Source organism: Cydia splendana, chromosome 12 (genome assembly GCF_910591565.1).
Source record: "Cydia splendana chromosome 12, ilCydSple1.2, whole genome shotgun sequence".
NCBI lineage: Eukaryota > Metazoa > Arthropoda > Insecta > Lepidoptera > Tortricidae > Cydia > Cydia splendana.
The window spans coordinates 9,639,719-9,667,667 of NC_085971.1; the positions used below are offsets into that span (position 1 = coordinate 9,639,719).

General features: G+C 38.4%; 2 protein-coding genes and 1 long non-coding RNA gene across 3 annotated transcripts; 2 read left to right on the forward strand and 1 right to left on the reverse strand.

Annotated features, from left to right (window-relative positions):
• Nucleotides 1-13,880: 13,880 nt before the first annotated feature.
• LOC134795785 (uncharacterized) lies at nt 13,881-15,615 on the forward strand. The gene is made up of 2 exons (XR_010144854.1): nt 13,881-14,456; nt 15,242-15,615. It is a non-coding gene; the product is annotated as an uncharacterized LOC134795785 (long non-coding RNA).
• A 1,927-nt stretch (nt 15,616-17,542) lies between these two features.
• LOC134795552 (uncharacterized) lies at nt 17,543-19,761 on the forward strand. The gene is made up of 3 exons (XM_063767445.1): nt 17,543-17,795; nt 17,916-18,164; nt 19,542-19,761. The coding sequence occupies exons 1-3, from the start codon at nt 17,613-17,615 to the stop codon at nt 19,701-19,703; spliced, it is 594 nt and encodes a 197-aa protein (XP_063623515.1). The 5' UTR covers nt 17,543-17,612; the 3' UTR covers nt 19,704-19,761.
• A 30-nt stretch (nt 19,762-19,791) lies between these two features.
• LOC134795547 (uncharacterized) lies at nt 19,792-27,565 on the reverse strand. Its single transcript, XM_063767439.1, has 5 exons — nt 27,191-27,565; nt 26,161-26,300; nt 21,932-22,026; nt 21,149-21,278; nt 19,792-19,891 (listed from the first exon to the last, which is right to left on the reverse strand). The coding sequence occupies exons 1-5, from the start codon at nt 27,444-27,446 to the stop codon at nt 19,796-19,798; spliced, it is 717 nt and encodes a 238-aa protein (XP_063623509.1). The 5' UTR covers nt 27,447-27,565; the 3' UTR covers nt 19,792-19,795.
• Between the last annotated feature and the right edge of the window lie 384 nt (nt 27,566-27,949).

A 27,949-nucleotide genomic window follows, 5' to 3' on the forward strand; every position in this document is an offset into this window, starting at 1 on the left:
CATGGTTGCGAAAGAGATTGAATTATGGAAGGTAGAGTGTACACTCCTACACTCCATAGATTGAATGCCCTAAATGTTGCCACTTAGGAAAAAATAATCTGCTTGATATTTAGGCCCCGTTCGCACGGCAGCTTTTTCGACGCGCGTTAAAAAAGCGTTTGAATGACACAAATGGATAACCATGTATGTATCACGGACGTAGAGAGTAAACTGGATAGTGTACACTGGCCAAAAGGTGTGTCCACATGAGAGGTCAAACCTGAGCCCTCCATCTCTTTCTAATTAGGGTGACCATAAGTCATATGAATGTGGGATATTAGCATAAGATGGAATGTATAGTTTGGCCAGGATCTTTTCTCATTCGTGCATAATCAGAAAGAATCATACTGTATTTTCCCTATGCTAGTATAATTGCCCCAGAAAAGAGATGGATATAGTTTTTTTTCTCTTCTGTAAAACGCTTCACACAACCTTACTTAATTTAGTCGTTATAACAGCTTTTAGTCGTTATAAAAACTGTTACAGATGGGATGGGCGCTTAGAGGATATAACCAACGGAGACGCCATGTCTAAAATTTTCGGTACAAAATAGTCTGCCGTTTTTTGCGGGGGAGGGGCACATCAAATGTATAGGTACGTCATGTCAGATAAACGTCAGTCCATACATATGGTTGACAAGTTGTTGACCATTGGCCGCCTATTTTCGACAGAGGGGAACGCCTGTTAATGGCGGCTCCATTGTTAATTACTCCGAGGATGGGCGTATTGAATCGCGATCATGGTCGATTGTGAGGAAGGTGGTCCGCCGTACGTCCATTAAAAAATACAGCTATATTTAAGAAAGAGCGAGACAGATATCCAGGGTGGGGTAAAACGTTGTACTAGGTAACTAGGTAATTCGCAAATCGTGTCGATTAAAAACACTGCCTTCAGTCGTGTTTTAATTTATCACCATCATCATCATCATTGGCCTTCGAGTCTATTACAGACTATACAAGCAGTGTCAGGTAGGGAGACAACGTTTTTCGTGGCTGTGTAAGCCAATACGGGAGCGGCAAACATGACCACAGGCCTGGCAGGTGTAATGTGCCCGTGGCGAGCAGGTGTCGGGCTGATGACGCTTGGCTCGCTTACTTGCGAGTGTCTTAAACCAAGCGTCGTCGTGAATTTTACGCCCGTCAAATACCAGTTTGCGCCACTTGACTCTGTCCTCGGCATGTTTCTCCCAATTGTCAACCGGGATGTTGAAGGCGTGCATGTCTCGTTTGGCGCAATCTTTATGTCGTAACATTGGCCGACCTACGCTTCTCTTGGCATCAGCTATGGCACCAAGCAAAACACGCCGCGGTAAACGAGTAGGTTGCATACGATGCACATGCCCCAGCCAACGTAAGCGTCTCTGCTTTAGCAGCGCAAAGAGGCTGGGCAGCTGAGCAATCTCAAGCACCCTTTCGTTTGTGACCCTATCCTTCCAGTGTATGCCCAAAATGTTCCGGATGCAGCGCATGTGGAAAGCGTTAAGACGACGTTCGTGCTTGGCGTACGAGGTCCAGGTCTCAGCCCCGTACAAGAGTATGCTCAGGATGCACGTTTGATAAACAACCATCTTGGTTTTCCTGGTAAGGTGTTTATTTTGCCATACTCTTGTACTCAACTTCCCAAACATCGTCGCCGCTTTTCCGATACGAAAGTCAATTTCTGCATCCGGTGAGAGATTGTTAGTCACCGTCGACCCGAGGTAGCAAAATTTGTCGACTGACTCGAGCGGGGCGCCATCCAACAGGATTTTCGGTGTTTCCGCACACCCTTGAGCCAGTACAACTGTTTTTCGGGGATTTATGGACATAGAGAATAGAGCACAGGCACGCGAAAACTTGTCCATAATGGTCTGAAGCTCAAGCTGCGATGTGGCGATGAAGGCTGCGTCGTCGGCAAATAGCAAACTGTCAACGAATAAATCGTCTCGTTTTTGCTTAGACTTTAATAGTGACACATTGTAAAGTTTTCCGTCAGCCCTCGTATGAAGATGGATACCCTGTTGGTCGTCACCGAACGCAGTTTTCAGCAGTAACGAGAAGAATATACCAAACAGGGTAGGCGCCAGTACGCAGCCTTGCCGAACACCTCGACGCATAGAGAACGGGTCAGACACGGTACCGTCGAACACCACTGCACCTTGCATACCCTCGTGAAACGACTTCACAAGACTCAATAGTTTTGGGGGGCATCCAATGTGTTCTAGTACGGAGTAAAGCCCTTCCCTGCTGACGGTGTCGAAGGCCTTATTCAGGTCAACGAACGCCACAACAAGGGGTGTTCTCTGCTCTCTACACTTTTCTTGAATCTGCCGAAGTGTAAAGATCATATCCGTTGTAGAACGCTGGGCACGGAATCCACACTGGCTTTCGGGATATACGCGATTGGCAAGTTACTGTAGCCTTGAAAGAACTACCCGACCGAATAACTTGCCCACAATACTAAGGAGGGAAATGCCCCGGTAATTGTTGCAATCACCGCGGTCTCCCTTTCCTTTGTACAATGTGATGATGTTAGCATCACGCATATCCTGTGGGAACATTCCTTTCTCCCAACATTTCCACAACAGACTATGCAGAATTGGGCCCACACACTCGAGTTTTATGATGTCTGCTTGAGCACCATCACTGCCAGGACTCTTTCCACGTTTCAGCTGCTTCACAGCCTTATGAAATTCCTCTATAGAAGGTGGCGCCTCTAGTTCGACCCAAGTTGCTAATTTTGGCGTGTGTACTAGGGCCTCTGAGTCAATAGCAATTGGGTTCGAATAGAGTTTGGTGTAATGTTCCACCCATCGTCCGAGTTGACGGCAGCTATCAGTTATGATAGTACCGTCCACTTCTTTAAGAGGGGCTGTTTTTAGGGTTCCGTACCTCAAAAGGAAAAAACGGAACCCTTATAGGATCACTCGTGCGTCTGTCTGTCTGTCTGTCTGTCTGTCTGTCTGTCTGTCCGTCTGTCACAGACGATTTTCTCCGGAACTACTGGACCAATCAAGTTGAAATTTGGTACACATATGTAAGTTTGTGACCCAAATACGGACATGTAACGTAAACAAATGAATTTTAAACATGGGGGCCACTTTTGGGGGGTAAATGAAAAAATGAAAAAAATTAATTTTTCAAACTATATCATGTTACATATCAAATGAAAGAGCTTATTGTAAGGATCTCAAATATATTTTTTTTATAATTTTCGAATAAACAGTTTAGAAGTTATTCAAGAAAATAGGCAAAAAATTACCATTCCCCCCCCCTTATCTCCGAAACTACTAAGTCTTAAATTAAAAAAAAAATACATAAAATAGGTCTATACCTATAGATGACAGGAAAACCTATTAGAAATGTACAGTCAAGCGTGAGTCGGACTTAATTACAGTTTTTGATCCGACCCCTACGGATTTTTTAAAGAGATTTCACTCACGTTTCACATAAAAAATACATTATTAACAGTGCCGGATTACTTAGAGTAGTAGTTTTCTTAGAGTAATTGGTGATAATTTTCTGATAAGATAATCATTTTAAATATTTAACGGTCTTACCTACTTACGAGTAATTGTAAGGTCAAATTAAAAATAATGTTTAAAAAAATATGTTAAATTGAGAGCTAGCTCAAAGTTTTTTGTACTCGTCGACTTTAATGGTTGAATTAATAAAGACTTTGTAACCAATAAGCAAAACAAGCACGTGTTTACGGCACCACGTTCAGGGAGGGCACCAAAATGCCAGGTTGAAAAAGGTGAACAAATTTTAAAATTAGGGACAGACACATCGTTTTTACCACACGATTTTTTTAGCTGTCCAAAAGCTAATTTGCAAAAATAATGGCGCGTAATTCTTTGGGAAACAATCGGTAGCAGTAGAAGAGTCGTGATTACATGCATAGATTCGATTTCAACCCACTCTTTTGCGGTTCGGCGTTAGGTCTTATGCGAGGCCTTCTGCCTTACGGCAAAGTTGATCTTCTGCCTTAATTACACGTGGGCGTGGATCCAAATCCAAGCTTTCCTCTTTCGCAGCTGGGCCTACTGCCTTTCTCACACTTCGCCAATTCAATTTCAAGCTCTCTGCTTTCTTGCATATTTTATGCATGAAAACAACCTCGCTGAGACCCTTAAATATCGAGCCCTATGCGAAGCTAGGCTGATAGAAAACTGTCCCATCCCTTCTCTGTATGAAATCCTGGATTCGCGCCTGGTTGGGACTAAAACTAAAATTGCGTTTTTATATCGAAAAATTTTCGCGCTCGCTTCGCTCGCGTTTTCATTTACTTTATAAGGTATGATAAAGGTGACATTCGGGTGGCGACTGCAGCAACATTACTCTGTTGCAACGTTACTGCTGCAGTACTGTCAACTTCCGTGATAAAATGATGTGACTGATTTCCATACTAAAAGTAAAAATGTACAACTGTCTATCATATTCCGTTTTAAATCGAAAAATTTCCGCGCTCGCTTCGCTCGCGTTTCTATTACTTTCTACGCTATGATAAAGGTGACATTCGGGTGGCGACTGCAACAGCATTAGGTACTCTGTTGCAACATTACTGCTGCGGCACTGACAATTTTCGTGATAAAATGATGTGACTGATTTCCATTCTCAGCTGTAATGCGGCAATGAACTTCTCTCAATTTACCAAAAAAACAATGTAATCTTGATGACCCTAGGGAGAAGGGGCATCTAGAAATGCTTAGGGCATCAAAATATCTTAATCCGGCACTGATTGTTAAAAATTGTGTAATATACGGAACCCTTGGAACGCGAGTCCGACTCGCACTTGGCCGGTTTTTTTAGGCACGGGACCCAGAACCTGCTTGATACCCGAGTAAACACCGCTGAAGTTACCGACGTCAGCGCACTTTTGAATATTTGTGCACACGTTCGTCCAGTACACATTTGCAAAGTGTCGTGCATTTCGCTGTAGAGTTGACGTGGCGTTTTTAAGGTCTTCCCGTGTTTCAAGAGTGGGCTTCATGCGGTGTTTCAATGCAGCTTCACGTTTGGAGTCAAGAAGAGGTTTTAAATGCTCTGAGTTTTCAGCGAACCAATCCTGGGTCTTAGTTTCCTGGTAACCGAAAACTGAGCAGGCAGTGTCTGTTAGCAACGCTCTGACGCTCCTCCACATGTCGTCTACTTGCGCATTCTCACTCCAGGTTGATTCCGCGCTTTTTACCAACTCCCCAAATTTACTGACCATCTCGTCATTCCTGGTATTCAGAACGTTGACTTTCTTCTTACCCGGAGGTCTGGACGAATGGATTTTCTTTTGAGTGAAGGCAACGCGCGCTACCACCATGGAGTGATCGGTGTCACACTCTGCACTGTGAAAGGTTCTGGTGTGGAGTGTTTCGCGTAGGTCTTTCTTTCTGGTGAGGATCATATCCAGCTGATGCCAATGACCCGAGCGAGGGTGTTTCCATGAAACTTTGCGCGATAATTTGCCCTTAAAATATGTATTGGTGACGCACAGTAGGTTTCTAGAACAAAACTCTAGCAGACGCTGGCCATTTTCGTTTTGTTTACCGATACCATGTTCACCAATACAGTTCTGCCACGCATCACGGTCTTGACCGATTCTAGCGTTAAAATCGCCTAGAATATACAGGCGATCGGAAGATTTTACACCGCGCACTGTTTCATTGAGTTGGTCGTAAAATTGGTCCTTGGCCTCGTCCGTTGATGGTAGTGTTGGAGCGTACGCGGAGATGAGGGTAATGTAGCCGCTGGTTGTGTTAACTCGCAACACCATTATACGCTCGGAGACCCCATGAGGCTTTTCGATTGCTTTAAGCAAATCATTGCGAACGGCGAAGCCAACACCGTGCTCACGAACAGCATTAGCCCTCTTACCCCTCCAGAAGAACGTGTATTGTGCCTCGCGCAGTGAGCCTTCATCAGGTAGCCTGGTTTCTTGTAGAGCTGCTATTGATATGTTAAGTCTATCTAATTCCATGCTGATTACAGCCGTCTTACGCAGGTCGCATGCGTTGCTGTTACTTGAGCCCCCCACGGTGTCCGGGAGGCCTGTCCTCATAGTACGGACATTCCATGTCGCAATGCGCATGGATAAGCGGGTTGTGTTATTATTTCTTTTTGACTGTTTTTCAGCAGGTGAAGTACGTTATTATTTCATTTATTATTTCATTTATTTATTGCATAGTCATTAACATAAATTACATAATAAGATGTTACAGTTAAGTTGGCCAATTCATGACACCCTGTTAGGGCACACAACATTTAACTTACTAGCTAATACCTATTAAACATTTCATTATAATATATTTACCGTATAATTAGCGTGTATAAGAAAAACAAAAGTCTAATAATAGTAACATTGTAAAAGTCAACAAAAGATAAATTAAATAACATTCCATACATTAAGTTTTTAGCAATAGTCAAAGTAATATAAAAACATTTCATGCAATAATTTAAAATTCAATGTCACAATAAATAATAATAAAATAAGAATTATAAATGCTATACTTGTTTATATAAAGCAATGATGTCAAATATTAATAATCGAATTTAAGCTGTCGTGAGTCATACTAACACTAAGCGATACAATACCACTAATAATGTCAATTCTTATATAATAATAATAATGTCAATTTATTTATAATAATAATTATGTCAATTCATTTATAATAATACTTCATTTAATCATTCCATTACATTGAGACAAAGTTATTGGTTTTAGTAAAATTAATAATTCTCAGTCGTTATCACTATTGTCAGATGCCATAAATTCTTGATAAGAATAAAATGATTTATCAATTAACCACGATTTCAGTTTATTTCGAAACATATTATAAGTTTCAACGTCTTTAATAGAATCTGGGATTTTATTATATATTTTTATTGACTGGTAATGGGGCCCGTTTTTATACATAGTTAATTTAGGTTCAGGGAGAACTAGTTGTCTATTTCGACGCGCGCTTTTAACATACTGGAAGTTGGATATGTGTTTTCTTACAAATAGTCCAACCTCCAGTATGTAAATACATGGTAAGGTTAGAAGCTTTAGGTTAATAAAGTGTGGTCGGCAGCTTTCTGGTTGTCGGATGTTAGCTATAACGCGTACGCATTTTTTTTGTGCTATAAATAGATCTTCGACGTCTGTGCTATTCCCCCATAAGACTACCCCGGTTACGGTTACGACGCCGGTCGTCTAGTTGAAGGCTAGTGCTCCCTACACCCAAAAGGAACAGACCGGCACCGAGGCGGATCAGTACCTAACTGACCGGGGGCTGCCCGGATTACTAATATGTTGCATAAAATTTATTGTCATATTTTACTTTCGCATAGCAACCCTTGGCAGAATCATCATTTCGCAGAATTACTTTTTGCATAAGTTTCATGGCATACTGTTGTTCCGCACAATTTTGTAAAGCTGAATAATGCAATGGCATAATGTCAATTTGAAGAATAATCCTATAATCGAATAATTGTTTTGCCAAAAATTGCGTCGCATAATATTTACTTGGCATACTGTCTTTTCGCACAATTTCCTTAGGCAGAATAATTCATTGGCATAGCGTTGATGAGAATAATATTTTCCATACCCTACTCCACCAATGAACACCTACACTAACAGTTCCTATTGAGCTGGGGTCGCAGTTCTAACCTAACCTAACCTACACTTCTGGCAGCAATTCCTTTTGTGTAGGGGTCGCAGTTCTAACCTAACCTAACCTACAGTTCTGGAAGCAGTTTTTTTTGTGTAGGGGTGGCAGTTCTAACCTAACCTACAGTTCTGGAAACAGTTCCTTTTGTGTAGGGGTTGCAGTTCTAACCTAACCTAACCTACAGTTCTGGAAGCAGTTTCTTTTGAGTAGGGGTCGCAGTTCTAACCTAACCTACAGTTCTGGAAGCAGTTCCTTTTGTGTAGAGGTCGCAGTTCTAACCTAACCTAACCTACACTTCTGGAAGCAGTTCCTTTTATGTAGGGGTCGCAGTTCTAACCTAACCTAACCTGCACTTCTGGAAGCAGTTCCTTTTGTGTAGGGGTCGCAGTTCTAACCTAACCTATAGTTCTGGCAACAATTTCTTTTATGTAGGGGTCGCAGTTCTAACCTAACCTATAGTCCTGGCAGCCATTCCTTTTATGTAGGGGTGCAGTTCTAACCTAAGCTAACCCACAATTCTGGAAGCAGTTTCTTTTGAGTAGGGGTCGCAGTTCTAACCTAACCTAACCTACTGTTCTGGAAGCAGGTCCTTTTGTGTAGGGGTCGCAGTTCTAACCTAACCTAACCTACACTTCTGGAAGCAGTTCCTTTTGTGTAGGGGTCGCAGTTCTAACCTAACCTAACCTATAGTCCTGGCAGCGATTCCTTTTATGTAGGGGTCGCAGTTCTAACCTAACCTGTAGTTCTAGCAGCAATTCCTTTTGTGTAGGTTCAGTCAGCGACATTATTATGCGGTAACAATTTCGGCAGAACTTTTATTCTGCTGCTTAACATTCTGCAAAATTCAAGTCTGCAATATGAGCAATATGCCATAAGAAATTCGGTGGAATGTAATTTATGCTACATACAATTCTGCGTATGTAAAATCGACGATATTAGTATTCTGCTATTCAAAATTCTGCCAAATGAATGTTATGCGACATGACAGTTATGCTAATTATACAATTATGCAAAAGTATCATTCGGTTAAAAATGTTTCTGCGAAACCTGCTATGCGAAGTGTATTTCGGACAATCGATATTATGCAAGATAAAGGGAAGCCGGGGCTGCCCGGCTTAAGCGGGCGGTTACTGATCAGTGGGCCTACGAAGGACCCTCCCACTGTCAGGAGTGACCCCTAGCGTCCTAACTTACGCCTATCTGTTTGGACTTATTACTGGTCACTGCCACTCCCCGTGTTGTTTTCCACGTGGCAAACCATCGTGGGTGAAGTTTCCTCTCCACAGACACTGCATCGCCTGGGACACAAACGAAGAGACACAGGGTTGCCCAAGACCTATGGCTCTCTCTCGGCCTCACCGACTAAATCCGCGGGAAAGACAAGTCAATACGCGCGGAGTCGGATCGGCTGCAGGTGCATGACGGCTGGCACCGAGCCGGGTTTGTTTCAAGTTTTCCTTCTCTGTTGCTATCTCTTCCGTTAAACAGCAGGAGGACCACGTGCAGGCGAGGTAAGCTGGGGCACAAAGATGTTATTCGTGCCTCTCCTCCAATTTATCACCACTCGTTACGAATTTAATTCCTACTTTCAACACTTGTATCGCAAATAACTTTATATTAATACTATACCGACTAGTTATCGATACTAGTCATTTTGTCAAGCCCTAGCGTAGCGTAGCGTAACAATTTATGTTTATACACGAAATTATCTTGATTATTGACTAAAATAATAAAATACGCACACAACGAAATAAAAACTTACATTTAACTGTGTAAACTGGCATCTTACACTATTTATGCTCCTCACAATTTAACAAAATACCTATCACTATCAATATCATACTCATGGTGGTGTGTGTGTGGTGATACGTGATGACTTCCCTTTTGCATACTTAAGCTATTTTTTAAGTGTAAGCGTCATCGTAGATCTCTGATTGCAAGAAAATTTTCAAATCTGCCGCCTTTGTATACTGACGGAAAGGTGTGTTCAACCTATATAGAATCGATTACATATAGTCATAGTCATAGTATTTTATTCATAAACAATACAGGATTGTGTTTGAAAATACATTTTACACATACACTTATAACTAAACAAAAACAAGTAAATCAACACTTGAGACTAAACAATATCGAACACTTCATCTACTTTATGTGTGTGTGTATATATAAATAGTTAGAATTAACGTTTCAGTAATGAAATATTATGTAAGTATAAATATGAGTCTGTAATGTCTAAGGACTATGGATTTAATTATTGGCAATTATATAGCTCTCATAACATGAATCGAATAATTAAACATGCCGAAATAAGTATATGTTTATTTATTTATTAGTATACTATTTAGGTAAACTTATTTTTATATTAAGTACGTAATAACAATTCTGTAAGACCGATCCAAATCGTACCGACATCACAGTCACCCTAATGAGTTTGGCAATGTTTTCTTGTATTGTACACGTGTGTGTGTGTACACGAAAAATACGTCATCAAGTTGGGGATAGCAATTAATATTCAAAGTTGCTACAATTTCTATCATATTCAATGTTATACCTATTTCATACTATGAAACCTCTACGGCCGTAGAAGAAATAGTTAATTGTCATGTCACTCAATCTCAATGTCATTCGAATAAAATAACGTAAACATTACGTATGTTATTATTAATATAGAATAATGAATACATAAAATTCAATTTTTTTTCCTTGTGCACATGCTTGGTTTAATCAGTTAATAATATTGACATCATAATAATTAACAAATTACTTAAAAGATATCAGAACTGCAATCGGAATATAGCATTAAAATAGTATAAGAAGGTAATTACTTTCAGTAGTTTATTGATATAGTGCGTCAAGCAAATCTTGTCAGTAGCAATGTAAAGCAAACTAAAGTAGGGCAACACTCAAAGAGCAGTATTGCGCTAAGAAAAGCAGCAATGTACGTCGAACCAAAACGAATATGATTTTTTTTCCGCTGAGCGCGCCCTACGTACGTCAATTCAAATTGTCACTTGCGGCTTATTGAAAATTTTAGAAATTGTTTTTTAATATGGACGGACAATTTAAAAGCCATGTTAGTCAAAATGATTAACAAATTTGAAGATATCAAATTACAATTAGAAACGGACTATGCCATTAAACCATTCTGAGAGAACTCAAAATCACCAAACGACTCACAACAATCTGCCAGGAGAGGGCTCTTAGATTCTTTGGGCACATACTGCGGTCGCCACACCACAGCCTCGAACGTGACATCATACCGGGGCAAGTTGAAGGCAAGCGCGCTAGAGGAAGAGCCCCTGCAAGATTGTCGGATTCCATAAAACAAGCATGTGGTTCCATGCAGAGGGCAGCCCAAATAGCCCTTGTTCGCGATAAATGGAGGGACATAGTTATTGGTCACGATCCTCAGTCATGAGGGAACGACAAAGAAGAAGAGATGCCATTAAACTAGAATGTATGAATAAAATCATTGCTTCCGCAGGTAGATGTCCTACTGAATTTTAATATTTTATTAGATTTCTCAGTTGGAATTCAATTTTAATCATAGCAAAATGGAAATTGTGGAATATTTGATACTTACAATATAATATGCTACTTGTTAATGTAAATTAGTGTACTTTGCTGGATCAATATCACATACCTACCTGTGTAATATTTTGATTGGTATATATTGTACAATAAACATAATAAAAATAAAACAAATGATATTTGGGTGCTTATTTAATTTAAATGTAAGAGAAGATAAGGGTCACTTTAACCTACCTACACTTTAATTCAGGGCATTCATTGAAAAAATATGAAGTTACCAAGGTTACCTGGTCACTTCAACCAAGCATCATAATACTCTGTAGTCATCTATTGCATCTTAAGCATAAAACAGATTTGTTACAAAATGTGTAATTTAAGTTTCCAAACATAAGGAGTTAACTCCTTTTATCTTCCCTATATGTATAACTTTAATTAACTTACAATAAACATTTCTTGGGTAAACTAAATATTTTTAGTTTAGTTTAACAATAATTTGTCTAATTTAACCCTTGGTACCTATTTTATTTCATGGTCTAAGAAATACTATTCCTCTATTCAATTTATAATTTGTAGGGTTCTGTGGCAGGCATAAAAAAGATTCTTTATGTAGTTTGGCCCAGGACTGACTGTCTAAAGACAGAGGGAATCATACTCTTTTTCTTATGCTAAAGCTATGAGTATAATTTTCTTGGATCTGACTAACTGGCTAGTTGTGTTTGCCCGGCTAAAGTTTAGGAAATATGTTTGAGAAATATAACACAATTATAATATTGTATAATAAAAATAAAAAATACTGTTAGGAAATTTTATTAACTTGTACATTAGGCTATTCAAGACTTGTCATTTTGGAAATGTGAAAATACTTTTCTAAAATGATACCTACACTGCGTCTAGTGCTCCATATGAATGCTGACTACATTATTTTCTTTTATTGAACAAACAGGTATGTAAAGCGACTTAAAACTTCTTTTAAAAAGATACATAGGTACAGCAAGCAGCAAAAGTTACTAAGCGGGCCAGGTATTCAAAATTACCTAGACACACTCTTATTCTCTTAATAATAAAGTCGCATCAAGATCATTTTGAACACCTGGCCCGCTTAGTAACTTTTGCTGCTGACTGTACCTGTTTCAGCAAGTATAAACTAGGATTTCCCATAGGTATATATGTGCAGTAGCTGAGAGCATGAAACAAATTAGCTTAAATAATATACTTTCTTAATGACTAACATAAGGACAACTTATACAAGAATAATCTATTCCATCAATATTTAAGCTCTAAATATTTTTGTTACTTTTTTAAATAATAAATTTATTTTTCGTCTTGGTTGAGCTGTACACGTATATAAACCGCCGTAGGTAAGTATTGTCTGACTGAACTTCTGAAGAGAAACTACCTACTACGAACGCCTCATATTGAGCGAGATTTAATCCTGCAACAAACATATGTAAGGATTAGGTAATGTTGCGAAAGAACGGCGATATAATCAAAGTTCTTAATACTGTTTTAAAAGTTTACCTTTGTAAATTATGTAGTCGAATCAGTCGCTGAAAATAGTAAGATATGTGGGCCTATGGACGGTTTCCAGGACACAATGTGTGGTCTTATTGGATAGATTTAGGCATACGTTTTAATTTTATTTATGCCTTTTAACCCTAAAACAAAAAAAACTGCACATAATCTTAAAAGTTCCCAAGTTCTTCCCATGTTCTTCCAGTACTTGTCATAACCTAAAATTTTAGTAATGTTTACTATGAACGAGTATGATCATACATTGCAGGCTTAGCTTTGCTTAAGGTAATGCACAATCTTATTATATATCAGAAAATATCACAGGTCACAGCAGAAATATCTCTTGAAATAAAAACTATTCAGAATGTCAACAAACAAGTTGGCCACAGATAAAACACAGACGACACGCGATTTTGGAATTATTCGAACACAGTGTTGCTAGCCCGCGATTTTTCAAATTTGCCGCCTTTTTCTACTGACAAGATTTGCTTGACGCAGTATATAAATACTGCCACAATGGTATCTTTTCTACATTGGCAACATGTGCGAGTGAGACACGGGGCTCAGGTTTTTCTATCTCATGTGGACCGTTTTCTCTAGTCTGGTACGAACAACTTTCTGGCTCGGTGATAAGGTTCAATTTAGTATGACAAAAAAAGTGACAACTCGCTCCCGATTAATATATAACTTCCTGGTATGTTTTTAAGCGCGGCGCTTTTTTAATTTTATCGAGCACTGTTCGATTTTCGGCGTTGAGCGTTGGCCGTTAATTGAATTGATCATACGGAACTCCGTGTATCTATTCTCACAAGCGTTAAAAAAGCGCCGGCGCGTTGTCAGTTGGCTGTCAAGTGTTAATTTTTGGTGTCAATCGTCAAAATTATTATTAGTTTCACCTTAAAAATGTCAACTTATGCTTACTAATTCATGAAATATTCAAGCTATATTCAAATAATTCGTCGTAATAGCAAATAAAGTATGGCTATGCTGAGACGCGTACGTGGTAGTACGACTCACAAGTGATTTTTAAGCATTCATATCAAGGCCTATTGACTTCCTTGAAACGATGTGACCCTTCAAAATTGTGCATGTGTTGTCCGTTCCCAGACGAGATTGCCAGTAATTAACATCAAAATATTTTACTACAGCAACATTGCTAGAACTGGCTTTGTCTATAGATGCGATTTCTAGGAACAAATCAAATTATTTTGATTTGTATTTTATGAAGTAGTCATATGTAAATTATTATTTATTTTTTGATATATGTATATTATTATCTATTATATTTCAGTTTTTCTTTGTCTATGTTCATAAAATCTACGAAGGGTAGACGTGCCTCTACCCTCCTTGATAAAATAAAAAAAAATCTTTGTCAATTGGCCTCTTTGATAGGCCTTGATTTGGGTCTGGCCGGTAAGAACATAGACAAGATAAAAGTCTGTAATGTCAATGCTGTCATTTAAGTCATTTAATGCAAAAATATCAATTTTCATATAAAACGATTTATTCACTTGAAATATATTTATTTACCTATTAATTTTGAAAATAAAATCTATTCATATGTACGAGCAACATATCTAAATGCGTCTTCGCACAGACTTAGTTAAATTTAAACCGTTGTCTCTCTTCCTTCCTTGCTGTATGTATCCGGCAATGGCGACTTTATCAACAATTCTTATCCGGATTATGGAAAGCCCTAATGTGTGTGTGGAAACCGTTGTAGTAAATCAGAAACAGCGATAATTTCAAGGTAAGATATATATTAATCTTTAAATAAAAATGAGCGTGCTAATTACCAAATTCAAATATAATAATTTAATCTTACTATCCCCGTAAGTCCCGCGGACGCGTCCGAAATTATAATCAAAATTCAACATAGATGTAAGGCCAAGCCCGCACCACGACTTTTTGTCGCGCGATAATTTAGTCGCAGAAATGTAACGTATGTGTTTATATGGCAGTGCGCGCATATGCGACAAAAAAATCGCAGCGATTTTAAAATTGTGATTTGTCACATTTTTCCGCGACTGCTCGCGACGCGATTGTCGCAAAGTGAATTGCGGCATACGGAGTTGTATGGCCCCGCGCGCACTGCGATAATAAAATCGCACCCGGACGGACCTCAGTCCGCTCAGTCGGCATATCGCTCTCCAAGCGTCAACATGTCGGAACCTGCTGCTGAAGACGCTAGATGTTGACCATTTAATTATGAAAATAGAAGGAGATCACCTTTGTGGTATAAATACTCAAAGTCATACAGCGATCACATATTAAAGACAACGTTTCATGACAAACGACTGGTACGAAATCCATGTTGAGAATGAACAAACCGCGACTTTTTCATCGCAGTGCGCGCAGTGAATTTTCTGCGATATATTACAGCGCGATTCTAAAATCGTGTCGCAAAAACTAAAATCGTGGTGCGCGCTTAGGCTAAAACCCCACATTGTTTAAGCTGGTAACCCTAGGAATTAGCGACGTTAGTAATTAGGAAGATAGATTATATTGTTTAATTTTTTGACTATTTTGTTTTAGAAAGTGAATCAGCAGATGGCTTGAGCGTGAGATAATAATATAATCCTGGGCCGTCATATGATTTTTTGGAAAAAGCTCAGAAGGGCACGTATCTGCCGCATATCCAAACTAGTTTCCCGGTGACCAAGAACGCTGCGCGGAGCTGTGAAGCAGAAAATGTCCGATAACCGGATAGATGTAATAACAACTTGTAACCATTTGCCATATCAGTGTATGTATTCATATGTATTATGAAAATATTTATATCTTAATAATACGTAACTTTTTGTTACCTTTTATATTTCACGAATTTCTGAATATAGTACCTAATCATTATCTTTTAACGTATTTTTTTACTTATTTGTGAAATGCTAATTTCAGAGCCCAACAACGTGCACACTAGCGCCACTGCTAAATAATCGTGATTATTTAAATTTAACGACATGTATTTAAAAAAGGGGCCGCTACGGACTGTATTGTGTATTTAGGTACCTTTTGAATACATCAAACTAGATTTTATGTTGCTGGATTCGTCGATCTATGAGCTCAAAACAAAAACGGCCGTTTTAACTTTGGACGGGTAGATTGACGAATCCAATAACATAAAAACTAGTTTAATGTATTCAGCAGTGGCGCTAGTGTGCACGTTGAATGGGCTCTTAAAAACCTGACCCCAACAAAAAATAAAAAAATACAAAAAGAAATTCCCTCTCTGGGATTCGAACCCAGGACCATTAGCTTCCTGAACTGGATTACTGCCGTATTCCTAGCGGGTATTCCGCTAGGCTAAACGGGTTGTCAATTCTAATTACAATGGTATCCTACCAGAGCGCTAGTAGTATAAACGAACTTTTGAAAGGGACATTTTTTTGTATGGAGTTATCGTTCTTCTCCTAGTGAGTATTATATTCTTTGATTCATATGAACACAAATATTAGAAACGGTGAAAAAGCGCCAACGTCGGGTTTTAACGCAACCCTTTTAAGCTGTCGTTCGAATGGGGCATTAGGTCAGTATTAAAGAGTATGTCAGTATTTTGCATGAAATTTGAAAAATAATTCATTCCATTTTAACATATAGATGGTCAAGCAAATCTTGTCAGTATAAAAAGGCGCGAAATTCAAATTTTCTATGGGACGATATCCTTTCGCGCCTACATTTTTCAAATTTGCCGCCTTTTTCTACTGACAAGATCTGCTTGACCCAGTATAATATAATAATACCCGCGCTTTAGATTGAATTAATAAATTAGAGTGGCAAAATTTTACATGCTTTGTTTAGCTCTGTCGGTTGGTCAGTTGATCGATTTATTTAATCTTATTTTAGTAACCGATAAGTACTCGCCATATGACTAAAGTCCGCTCCACACAGGAGTGTGGAGCGGGCTTAATAGTCCGAACTATATAGGCTAAGCCCAACTTAAGCCCTGGCGGCTTAGCACGGTCGCGTTTTTATCCCTTGTCACCATGCCTGTCACGTTCTAACAAGTATGTAAGTGCGAAAGGGACGCGCATAGTGATAGTCGATAAAAATGGAACCGTGCTGAGCCCGCTGTCCAGACGGGGACATAGAAGGTAGGATCGTATAGAAGTGGTATACGCGTGCCTCCGTGAGGGACAAAACATACGCAAATGCGACACTGTGATTGGTCGAATTTATTTGTTGCCCACCATTATCCATGCTAAAAAAATGGTGGGGAACAAAAAATATGTGAGACTGTGATAAGGACAAACAATAATAGCGCTTTCTCTGCTACCCCTACTGAAAGATACGTAAGACTATCCCGTTCTGTCAGTTATCCCCACCACTCATGCCCAATCCAGTTTAATACTAGATTCATGGACGGGGACAATTTTTCGCCAATCTGATTTTACGCGAGTGTGGAGTCGATTTCCCAGATCTGCGAAATCGACTCCATACTCGCGTTCGTGGTTTCGCGCCGCGATTCGCACACGAGTGTGGAGCGGGCATAAGGATGCAGTGTGCCAAGCGGCAAAGATTTGGCTAAATATTTCGTAGCCAGGCCATAAAAATAAAATCATATAGATGGTCAAGCAAATCTTGTCAGTAGAAAAAGGCACAAAATTCAAATTTTCTATGAGACGATATCCCTTCGCGCCTACATTTTTCAAATTTGCCGCCTTTTTCTACTGACAAGATCTGCTTGACCAACTATATCAGCTTGACACTGACACCTACTTATGACAAGGCAGTATGGCTTAGAGCTTTAGCCTGTCCAGATCAGAGAAAAAAATAAATAAATGGACACTGACAACCTGTCACTATCAGAATCAGAATTTGTGTGATGCTTGAGTGAGGTTAAAATATAATATAATAATATTACTACTACGAAACAACAGTTAATAAAGATACAGAACAGGACAAATAAAATATGTCTTCAACTGTAATAAAATATGTTGGGAGGACAACTAATTTTCAAGGCAAAACTTTATGGGAAATTGTTGGCAGCCTGAAAGGATTCGGAGTCGGTAGATACATCGTGAGATCGGTTTTTGAGCGCTATCCTGAGCCCAGTTTCATGAAAATAATTAAAGTTGAAACTTGTCCTGATGAGGTTTGTACATCTAAGGCCCACTGGCACCAGTAATGGATCTTTTCTCTTGCTACAAAATATATAAAGTAAAGATTTACCCAAATTACTTACACACTTACTTACTTATTTTAAACATTACAGGAACGCCGTAGAGTAAGGGTCTGGGTGGAAAAAACGTTCAGAGGGAAAAAATTAGACAAGCTTACAGAAATATACAGAACATCATACAAACCTGATTACAAACTCATTCCAAAGAACGAAGAAGCCAAGATGCTCGCTGCTTTAGAAGAAGTGAATAAGCAGCCAGAAGTGATTCTTCCCAATACTATTGAAATGCCGCCCTTGATGAAGAAGTTTATTGTCAAGGACCATGAGAAAAAGGGCCTTGAGGTAAAGTTAAATAATACAATCAAAACTGTTTATAACGACTTTGCTTATAACAATGAACCAGGCAATACAACTGAACTTTGAGGTTCTGTCTTAGTACAGTTAGTACAATATGAGTATTTAATCTTTGTTATAGCATCTACTGGTTATAATGAGCATTATTCATTGTTCATTCCAATGTCGTTATAAACAGTTTTGACTGTAATTGTAGCATTACAGCACTACTGTTCCGAGTTCCTGGCTATAAACAAGATACTGATTTAAAAGATACATGTAGTGTGACAGCCCCATACTAAAAGGCTAAGGTCAACGTGGCTAATTCTGTCACAGGGGCTATTATGTCCACTAGCATTTTACTCGAACAACAAACAAAACTGATAATATCATCGACAAAGCAGCAATTGCTTTCAGCAATCAAAAGCAAATTGTTTTTTTTCTATGATTGAAAATTAAAGAAATATACGCTTGTGGACAGAATAGCCCCTATGACGGAATTGACCTTAGGTTGTTTCATGAAAGTTGGTGCAGATTTTATATAGTTTTTATTAGAATTTTGACAATTCAGCACAAATCTTGCACTATCTTTTATGAAATATGAATCTACATATACACCAAAGGTGCAGTTAGAATCGGACCAAACTAACTTTGCATGGCAAATGATATAGTGCGGCAATGTCATAATACAATTTTTATGAAAATATGATGTTTATAATGACAATTTCACTCTTTTTTCTGTCAAAGCTAGTATGTATAAAATATAAACTACGTAATTTAGTCAGGTTCATTGTTGCCAACCAAGTTTACCGTTTTGTCGTGGCAGTTAGGACTTTTTAGAAGAAGGCAGAAATGGAAAGTGACACTATGATAAGGAAAATCAATAATAGCGCTTTCTCTGTTATTCTTATTTTAAGTTCCATAAGACCACCTTGTTCGGTTATCTTCCCCCTTCTCCCCATCTCACCTCTCACCTCTATAATATTGTTTCTCTGAGGCTTACAGGCCAATTCTAACGTGTACTGATATCAGAATAATATTTGAATGATGTCATTTATTTATCGTGCGTCTCGCTCGCGCCAAGACATGTACGGACAAGTACAGTCGCCATCAGATATATCGGAGCGGCCAAGGTGCTCACAAATATCGGAACACGCCTCTATTATCAGGGCGTTAGAGCGCGTGTTCAGATATTGTGAACACCTTGGCCGCTCCGATATATCTGATGGCGACTGTACGTGCGAAACGCATAACTGACTACTAATTATTTAGATGTTATTTTGATGTCAGTGCACATTCGAATTGGCCTGCTGACACACTATTTTAAAATATGTATCAGAATGAATAACACACTCACACTAACATGTGAATTTATTACATTTTCAGGTAATGAAAGAGTTCACAATGCCACTCAGCTACAAGCACACTCCGAACAGAATTGCCAGGATCGCCCAACCAGGCGAGAAGCCCACAGTGCAGTTCTCTATGGGCCTCGGCCAGCCTGCCAGTCCCTCACTCTACAAGGGGGTACCCCTAAACACCCACTAGGACCATGAGTACAAATGTAGATATTTAAATTTATAGATTTTAATAAAATGCTTAGCTAAATCATTTCCATTTTTTTTTATTAATATACATATTTATTTCTTAGGAATAGACTTTGTTGAGGCAAATTTACGTGCAAGCAATGGGTTCACATCCATTTCTGGGAATTGCGTACGTTCCAGTTTCAGTTTCTGTGAAAACATTTATATTTTTAATAGTTTTTAAGAGTTTTACACTCGTAGAAGTGAGATGGAGATATAGCGGCGTCTCTGTCGTCAGTTACTAAATTCAGGAAGATGTGTAAATTTTTTAACTTGGAATACTAAGCTTGCTGTATTTGGCTAATGAGAGTTGAGTTGAGCCCACTAGATTACATTACGCGACAACACCATTGCCAATGCCACCATTAGACAAAATGAATGCGAACGATATTGTAACCTAGTGAGTTCAGTACTTGTAAGTCTAGGTACACTAAAAAACCTAATTATTGGTTTAAAAAATATCAGTCTTTTGCGTCTCCATATTTGTGTCGCTTAATATCAAACTCGGGTAAATCCATTCGACCCTCTCAGCAAATATCTACCCCTATTACCTTTTCTTAATACCAAAATCGCATAATCTGACAGATGGATATACCCGAGTTTGAAGTTAAGCGACTCATTTGTAGGAAAGTCACCACTGCTGCCGGTTGGTTAAAGGGGCCAATCGCTAGTGAAGAAGGGATTCATATTTGAAATTCATATTCTTGTATAGTTTACTCTAACTGGCTAACAAAAATCCAAGCCCTGGCCATGAATGAATTGTCTCGTGGTCACAAGACGGACACAGTCGTGTTCCTGTTTATTTAGCCAACAGGGCCCTATTTACACTTTTTTTATTACCAAATTAACACGAAAATTGGCCTTCCACAGGGAAACACGCACGCGAGGCATGCGTTTCAGTATCTCACAAATTTCGTGAGCCTTCCCTTATTTCGCATTGCTAATGTTGCAGCGTATTAGCTGAACTGTGAAGTATTTACAAGTTTCCTGTCAAATGGTTATAGAGCTGGGACTGCCTGGGACCGGCCCGCTATCCCTTACAGAGGGTTTTGTAAGGGTTTTGCATAAGGATTAACTCACCATACCCTTTGCCAGACGAAACCCTTTCATTTTGCTTTTAAAGCCCTTATATAAAGCTAACCCATTTGAGTAATCGGTAGCCCAATACCCTTACAAAACCTTTATCATCCGCTTACCAACACCTTGCATATCGCTTATAAGGGTTAGCCTTATAAAGGGCTTCCCTTTTAGCACACTTAAATCGTCTACCTTGTTCATAAAGCACGCATATTACTTCGAATCCGAGCGATCGCCGGGCCGTGTTTAAGGAACGCCCACTGAAAGGCTTTTATCGCGGAAAGGGTTGTCCGTGTCCGGTCCCTGTTATAGATAAATGAACAGGTATACCCTCCAGAAGTCTCTCATCTCTTGCACGTCTTCCTCGCGCTGCACGAAGTACTGGCGGACTGTCTTTTGGATCAGTGTGGCGGCGTAGTCGTCTGGCCAAAGCCACGACTTCGGGAAGTATGGTCGGGGCCTGAAAATGCATTTATTGCAGATATTTCCGCTCTTTCATACAAGTCATATTCATGTAGATTGTAGGTTCATATGGAGAATTTGCAAAACTGACTGCAGGTACCACATTGAGAATTCTGATTTATATTAATTATTAATAGGTACCTAGTGTTTATCAATGTATTTGATTTGAGAGATATTGCCGGCCTGCTTATGTTTCAGTTCTGGATTTAGGGCAAACCAATTATTTTCAAAATGAACTTTAGCTTAATCGAATTGTCGTATTCATACGCCCCTAGGTATTCTAAATTATATCGAAATCACTGGAGCCGTTTTTGAGAAATGAAATTATTAAAAAAATATATGCAAAGCAAATGTACCTATCTGAAAATTTATGACCTATTATTTGCCGCTACTGTATGCTTACTTACTGTTTACAGTATTTAATGGCTAAAAAACTTACCTACTTATTTCAGTAGGACATCGTAGGATATGGCGAAATGATTTTGATGTTTTTGTCAGATTGGTTGGAAACTCAAGACGATCTGGATATTTACGTGTGGAAGAATAAGGAAGGCGTTTGCCCAGCACAGTCTAGACTTGTAAATAGTATTAATAACCTATTCAGGGGGCTTATGCCACGTTTCTCAGTGAATACTAGTAACTGTCTCTTACCGTTCTTTCAATAGCTTTCTAACCCAGCCCATATTGAACAAATGTTGAGGGCTATTAGCACGCTGAGGATAACGGGGGTTGTTGTTCCACAGGTACTGGAAAATATTAAACGGTCAAGAAAGTTTTAAATGTTGCTGTAGGCGTTTTTATAAATCGTTGTAAATAAGATCAAAAGTTCATCAGGTCCCGTGAAATTACCTATAATCATTGACGTATAATATCTAAGGACGGGCCGGGCTTTACGGACACTAAAAATGGTACTAGTTCAGCGGTGTTACTCACGAATTCCAGCCAATCGTGCAGTCTAACGCAACTAGTTGCGACCAATAGCGCGCGTAATGCGAACTCGTCAACCAACCGCGCGCGTGATGCGAACTCATCAACCAATCGCGTTGTAGCGGTTTCACACCGCTGTACTGGCTCCTGTCATGCCTCATTATTATTGCCCGTAAAGCCAGTCCCTATAATTTCACGGGACCTGAAGAACTTTAATAGAGTTAGTGGATTCAGAAACTTTTTATAGTTTTTATGTCCTAGCTAGTGGAATCAAGTAGATAGGTGATCTGGGCTATAACCGCGAAAATCGAAGTTCGCAAATTGCGGGCATTTTTCTCTGTCACTCTAATTACGCCTTCATTGGAGTAAAAGAGAAAGATCCCCGCAATTTGCGAATTTCGGTTTTCGCGGTAGCCCCTCTGAGTAGGAATAATGGAATATAGGACTCGTGGTAACATGATAAAAAGTATAAAAATAAGGTAAGTACCCCTATTAACGAGGGGGTTAAGCAACTTTTACAAAGACAGCCAAAAATGAAACACAAGCTGGCTCTGTATGAACAAAGACATATTTTTTTATGATAGTTTGTACATCGAAATTTATATTTCATTCGTTTTTGGACTTGTTTTGGCCAGTTATATAGAAAAAAATAATTATTAAACCTAAAACTTCGAAATCGCCTATTACCGTGGTAATTGATCATTGCTACCCAAATACCGCGGATAAGGGTTCTTTTTTACGAGGATAGATAAACCCATCGCATTTTTAGTTCCTTCTTTATATACCTACTTATATTTATTTGACAATAGCAGTTAAATAAATAGTAGGTATTATATTTAATCAGATTTCCAATCATACGATTCAATTAATTTTTTTTTTGGTTTTTCTATAAGGAAAAATAAGAGGATTTTTAGTAAAACATAATTATGAAAGTGAATTCCTTTGAGTCTACTTACACCTACTAACTACACTTAGATAATAATATATATGTAGTCGTATCAAACATACATGCTGTATACAAGTATCTACATAAAACAATATAAAATAAATAAATATAAGGGGACATCTTACACATATCGACATAGCCCTATGCAAAGCTTCTACTATGGATACTAGGCGACGATATACATAGGTACTTATATAAGTAGGTATTAAGTTTGTATGCACTAATATTAAATAAAAGTCATAATTATAGTAGATAAATACAAATTTGTAATATAAAAATAATAATTCAGCCTATATACGTCCCACTGCTGGGCATACTTATATACCCATGACTTAGGAACAAATATCCGTGTTCATCACACAAATAAATTTGCCCATCAACATCAAATTGATCCAATGATACAAGATATGTGAAATCAAATATTAAAATAAATTAATAGTGGATGTACTGCATCACGCTGATTTTATTAATAACACATAATCCAAACATAATTTTAAATTAATTAAAAACTAAAGTTAAATATAAACTAAATATGTATAAAATAAACAACCTACTGAAACCCGTACCGGGCTGCCCCCGACGCAAAGGTGCCCATCACGCTCGCTGCGTTGCCGCGTTGGATTGCGATTGTATGTTGGTGTATTATATGTTCTAATTAAAATAATACAATAGGTTTTATAATAATTATATTATGAACCTATTTATTTCCTACCAAAGTTGTAGGTGGGTCGGTATTGGGTTCCCATACATTTTATTACCGAGTGATGTCTTTTGTAACCATCGCTAAACGGCTTAATTCACATTATTGTAAAACTCATTTACGAGTAATAAAAATAAATAAAGATCGCGTATATTTGGAACACAATCAAAATTGAATATACTAAATATTACAAAAAATTGTATAAAACAGACTTGACAGCCATGCTTTTGTTTTTGTAGTAGTAGTAGTAGTAATCACTTTATTGTACACAACACAGGTTTACAAAAATAAATTACAGTAATGGAAGTACAAAGGCGAACTTATCCCTATAAGGGATCTCTTCCAGCTAACCTTCGATTAGATGAGAGGAAAACTCCAGTCAGGTCAGATAGACAAACTTACGGGATGTACAGTAATATTTAGAAAAAGTAAACTAACGTATTGTCAACTCATAAAATACATAAATAATATTATAGAATAAAAATACATAAAATACATACTAGCATACATACATACAATACAATATATATATATATATATATATATATTTAAACTTGTATATATATATATACAAGTTTAAAGTAGAAATAAAGGTTTAGTACTTAACCAGATCACGCTGATTGGAAAGCCAAAGCTTCTTCAGATTAGCCTTGAGTGACGCCACAGACTGGGACCGCTTGAGCGACAGGGGCAACTCGTTCCACAACTTCACAGCGCGCACCGTAAAAGAGTTTGCGTAAGATGGGGAACGGGGGTTGAAGAGTATATTGAACAGCAACGACACGACATGCACATCTCTGCGTCGGCGGATCGGTAACCACCCGAGCTGGGAGCGAAAGTTGGAGACGTGATCATATTTACGGAGGCCAAATATATACTTGATGCAAACATTTTGTAAACGCTCAAGTTTATCCAGCAATTCCTCATTAAGGTCCAGATACGCAACGTCACCATAGTCCAGAAGAGGGAGCAAGAGAGAACGGGTAAGAGTCAGTTTAGTATGAAGAGGGAGAAAATTCTGCAGCCGTCGAAGAGACTGGAGGGATCCAAAAACTTTTTTACTCACCTCAGCAACATGGGGAGACCAAGATGTTTTTATATCAATATTTAAACAAGATTCTCATATAATGGTTTCTAAGGAAACCTCCAGTTAAGTGCTTAAAACTGTAGTCAAAATTAAGAGTTCTTGAATAGATTTCATAACACGTTAATAGCTCTCGCTTTAGCTTTATAGATGGTTAAATATTTCAATAACAGCAAGAGTTAGGGAAACCTGTATTTACATATGTGACGTTTTCTATGAAAAGGGACCTTATTGTCGATGGCGCTTACGCCCTTATTAACGATGCTCCGATATAAATACAATACAGTGCACCGCTGTGCGGCGTAAGCGCCATCGACAATAAGGTCCCTTTTCATAGATAATGCCCCATATGAATATATAACTCTTCGAACTTAAAATACTGTTTCCGCTATTACCGAGGACACCGAGGTATACCTCGAAATTAGGAACCACACCAAAAAATGGAACCCAACACCGAGGTTTTTAATTTCCTGTTTTTTACTATTGGCAAGCAAATATTTACAAATTGAGGATTTGGGAACCATAAATATCATAATTAAGAATTTATATAAAGTCTTAATCTTTCTGTAATATTCACCATTACTATGAAAATCACTAAATAAAATACGCGTTTGCTTACTAGAGGTGTTGCGCGTTAGTATGGAGCATTCAAATCCTGCGCCCCCGATGAGTTAGTTTACGGTTTTCGAATTGTTTACTTCGTGTTTCTTTAATAGTGCTATACTTATTCGACAGTCAAAATAGAAAGCTATATTTGTGTGTACTTCAATGTTTTAAAAGGCAATAGGCTTTCTTATAAAACGCCTTTTTGTACATACCGCGGTAATCAGTGCCGATTTTAATGGGGGTTAATAGGGGTACTTACCTTAGTAGAAATATAATTTGTGGTACTTTTTCTCCTGATTCCGAGAAGGAATAACCTACAATAAAATTTCTCGGAATTTGAAGAACACGTCAATGTGTCTTTTTGAGTTGTTTTTCGCTCGCAAAAATGATTTATTACGAAAGCTCGGAAAATACTACACTACAACCTACATTACCTACATTAGCAAGCGATCAAAAGCGAATGACAATACACGCTTCTTTGTTATTATTAGAGTTTGCACGATGGATCTGAAATGTATGGGAAGATCCGCGGATCCGGATCCAGATCCGGATAATTTCATACATTTCGGATCCGGATTGCAAACCCTAGTTATTATGGATCAAATTCATATTCTGACCTGAGCTATCCAATCTATACCATTGAAAAAGCATTTTTCTATCTGTAGAGCTTGCCAAATCTTGGCTTTTACAAGAGTATCTTCTAATGCTGGTATGAGGCAAACGAATACTTCATTCTTTATGTAATCGGTTTCTGTTTCTGAAATTCAATTGTAGTAGCTTATTAAATTGAAATATGTAGGTATATTGTAGTACTTACCGTTACTTACCGTTAGTATGTATTCATTAAGGACTTATTTCAAGTGAAACCAATGATTTCAAAAGTAAGGATAAGCACGTTCATACCATTCCGACCGTACATTCTCGTTAAGCAACACAGGCGCCATCTGTTGTATAGTATGCGTACTACCGGCCAACTCACAGACATATGGCCAATGTCTTTGACGGCACACTTACAAGGCCATCATGGCCGCACGCGCATAACGAAATTCGTACGGCGGTATTCGTAATTAAGTAATTATGTATGACATTAATAAAAAGTCGCACGTCTTGTTTAGCTTTGGCAACAATGGCAACATTCAATCAATTGTCACTTCATCGTTGCCCTAAACCCTAAAGAAAATAAAGGGACACCACTCTCCCTCGAGGCATTTTGTTCAGCGCGTTTTTGGAGGCGAGAGTGCAGTCTACTTCAACATATGTCTGTGACTTGGCTGGTAGTACGCATACTATACAACAGATGGCACCTGTGTAGCTTATCCTTACTTTTGAAATCATTTACCCCACTATTAGAAACATAAATCCTACGAGTAATTGTAGCGGCTCACAAATGTTATTTATGACACTCCTATTTATGGGTAGGCACCTACACCAGTTTCTAAATAAAGTGGATGTGGCCCAGTATATGACGAAACGCTCATAGAGTTCCTTTTTGCCATTTAATTTAGGCTACCTTACCCTTTAACTATTTATTATAATATCACGCTATTAACGCAACTAGCCAACAGCTTTATAGGTACCAGGATTCTAGTCAATAAATATTATATACATAATTACACAGGTACATATTTAGTAGTCTCTAAGAATTACTTTTGAACGGCGACTTCAGAACTGGCTCCTCCTGCCGTTGCTTATACTCCTCAATCTCATCTTTAAACTGCTGGCTCTCTTCCAGTATCTCTCTCCAGTTAGCAGTGACCTTCCTAGTGATGAGCACTGGGTAGTCCACCTCGTCGGTGGGTAAGCTATCGGGCAGAGTAAAATTGGCAGTCGATTCTACAACCGTTTCGGCTATTGATTTGGTGTCCTTTGATTTTCCCTTGCGATCGGTTCCTTTGCCTGCCATTTTCGTTTCTATTAAGGAAGGATTTCAAATCAAATTAGTATGGAACTCGCGGTTACTATAAAATTCGCTGTTCATACACTGCCACTTAAATTCAAATTGTCTTGTTTGACATTGATAGTATTATAATTTTTTTATTAATTTTATTGTCGGCTGTATTTGACAGGCATGTTCGGTTTTTCTCTATGGCAACATTAGGTATACAACGCGCAAGCGCGCGAAATTAGCGTTTTTAATCCAACCAATGAGCGGACAGTTGCTTTTTCCGTTTACATGTTCTAGCATTTCGGTAAGACTGCTATTAAGTATTTTTTAATAAAATAAGTGTAAAATTAATATAGAGAATTGTAATATTGTGTTTGGTAGCATGAGTAAATAGTGAATATTTATGTTGTGTATGTGACCATCTAGCCGTGTAAATAAATATGGGTGCTAGTAACATGAAAGAATGGACTACGTGGGCATTTCCATTTAAAGTTGTACCATGACTCACTTGACGAGTTGAA

Excerpts from the sequence above, each read along its gene's own strand:
- LOC134795552 (XM_063767445.1), top strand. The coding sequence starts at position 17,613 with ATGTCTTCAACTGTAATAAAATATGTTGGGAGGACAACTAATTTTCAA. Across the intron at positions 17,796-17,915 it reads TTGAAACTTGTCCTGATGAG|GAACGCCGTAGAGTAAGGGT; the intron begins GTTTGTACATCT and ends TAAACATTACAG. Across the intron at positions 18,165-19,541 it reads ATGAGAAAAAGGGCCTTGAG|GTAATGAAAGAGTTCACAAT; the intron begins GTAAAGTTAAAT and ends TTACATTTTCAG.
- LOC134795547 (XM_063767439.1), bottom strand. The coding sequence starts at position 27,446 with ATGGCAGGCAAAGGAACCGATCGCAAGGGAAAATCAAAGGACACCAAA. Across the intron at positions 26,301-27,190 it reads TCTGAAGTCGCCGTTCAAAA|AAACAGAAACCGATTACATA; the intron begins GTAATTCTTAGA and ends ATTGAATTTCAG. Across the intron at positions 19,892-21,148 it reads AGATGAGAGACTTCTGGAGG|AAACTGAAACTGGAACGTAC; the intron begins GTATACCTGTTC and ends ATGTTTTCACAG.